At 62.3% G+C, this 759-nt stretch overlaps 1 protein-coding gene across 1 annotated transcript in view; it reads right to left on the reverse strand.

Moving 5' to 3' along the window:
- AQP11 (aquaporin 11) overlaps positions 1 to 759 on the reverse strand; it is a 32,828-nt gene extending 32,069 nt beyond the window's left edge. The window contains exon 1 of the mRNA XM_011989732.1: positions 37 to 759. Within this exon, the coding sequence (XP_011845122.1) occupies positions 37 to 655 (619 nt within the window). The 5' untranslated portion in view covers positions 656 to 759. The remainder of the gene's footprint in view (positions 1 to 36) is intronic.

Genomic DNA, 759 nt, shown 5'->3' on the forward strand with positions numbered 1-759 from the left:
TCTGGAAGTGCCAAGTATTTGGTGGGAATGACAAACCTGCATAGACCAAAAAGGTGATGAGTGCAGCCAGCAGGTGGATACGAAGCTTGGTTCGGACCTCCTGAAAGTGCAGCAGAGCGCTGTGGAAAAGAAAGGAGCAGACGGCCTCTGTGATGACCGCTTTGAACAAGTCGACTTGGATGGGATTCTTGCAAGCGAAGCTCCTCTCGCTGACGTGATACTGGGTCAGACCCAAGTTCCACAGGGCGCTTGTGCAGTACCTGCTGCACAGGGCACTAACCAGCTGAGCCAATAGCCTGACCGCGCCCGTCTCTGGGGACATGCCCCCCAGCATCATCTGCATCATCACGCCGCACGGGTTGCTGGACGTGCCCACCAGAGTCAGACCATGCACCAGCGAGAAGAAGTAGACGAGCGTCAGCGTCCAGGTGGGGTGCGCGGGGTGCTGCTCGCTCAGCAGTTGCAGCTCGTGGGTGCAGCAGCAGAGCTGGAAGGTGGCTAGAAACTCCAGGACGAAGGCGTGGGCCACTGGCCTGTGCAGCTGCTGCAGGGCGACCACGCGGGCCAGCCCTATGAGCAGCACCACCGACAGCATCAGTCCCAGCGAGGTGCAGGTGTCCTGCAGCTCGGGCCGGAGCCCCAGCAGTGGCGACATGGCTCTGTCGCCGCCTGAGCGGGTTGCGGGCTCCGGCTCTGGGTAGGAGGCAGTCTCCGGGCCCGAGTCCGAAGTCCGCAGCCCCTCCCCTCCTCACGCCCCTC

Source organism: Mandrillus leucophaeus, unplaced genomic scaffold, assembly GCF_000951045.1.
Source record: "Mandrillus leucophaeus isolate KB7577 unplaced genomic scaffold, Mleu.le_1.0 Scaffold360, whole genome shotgun sequence".
Lineage (NCBI taxonomy): Eukaryota > Metazoa > Chordata > Mammalia > Primates > Cercopithecidae > Mandrillus > Mandrillus leucophaeus.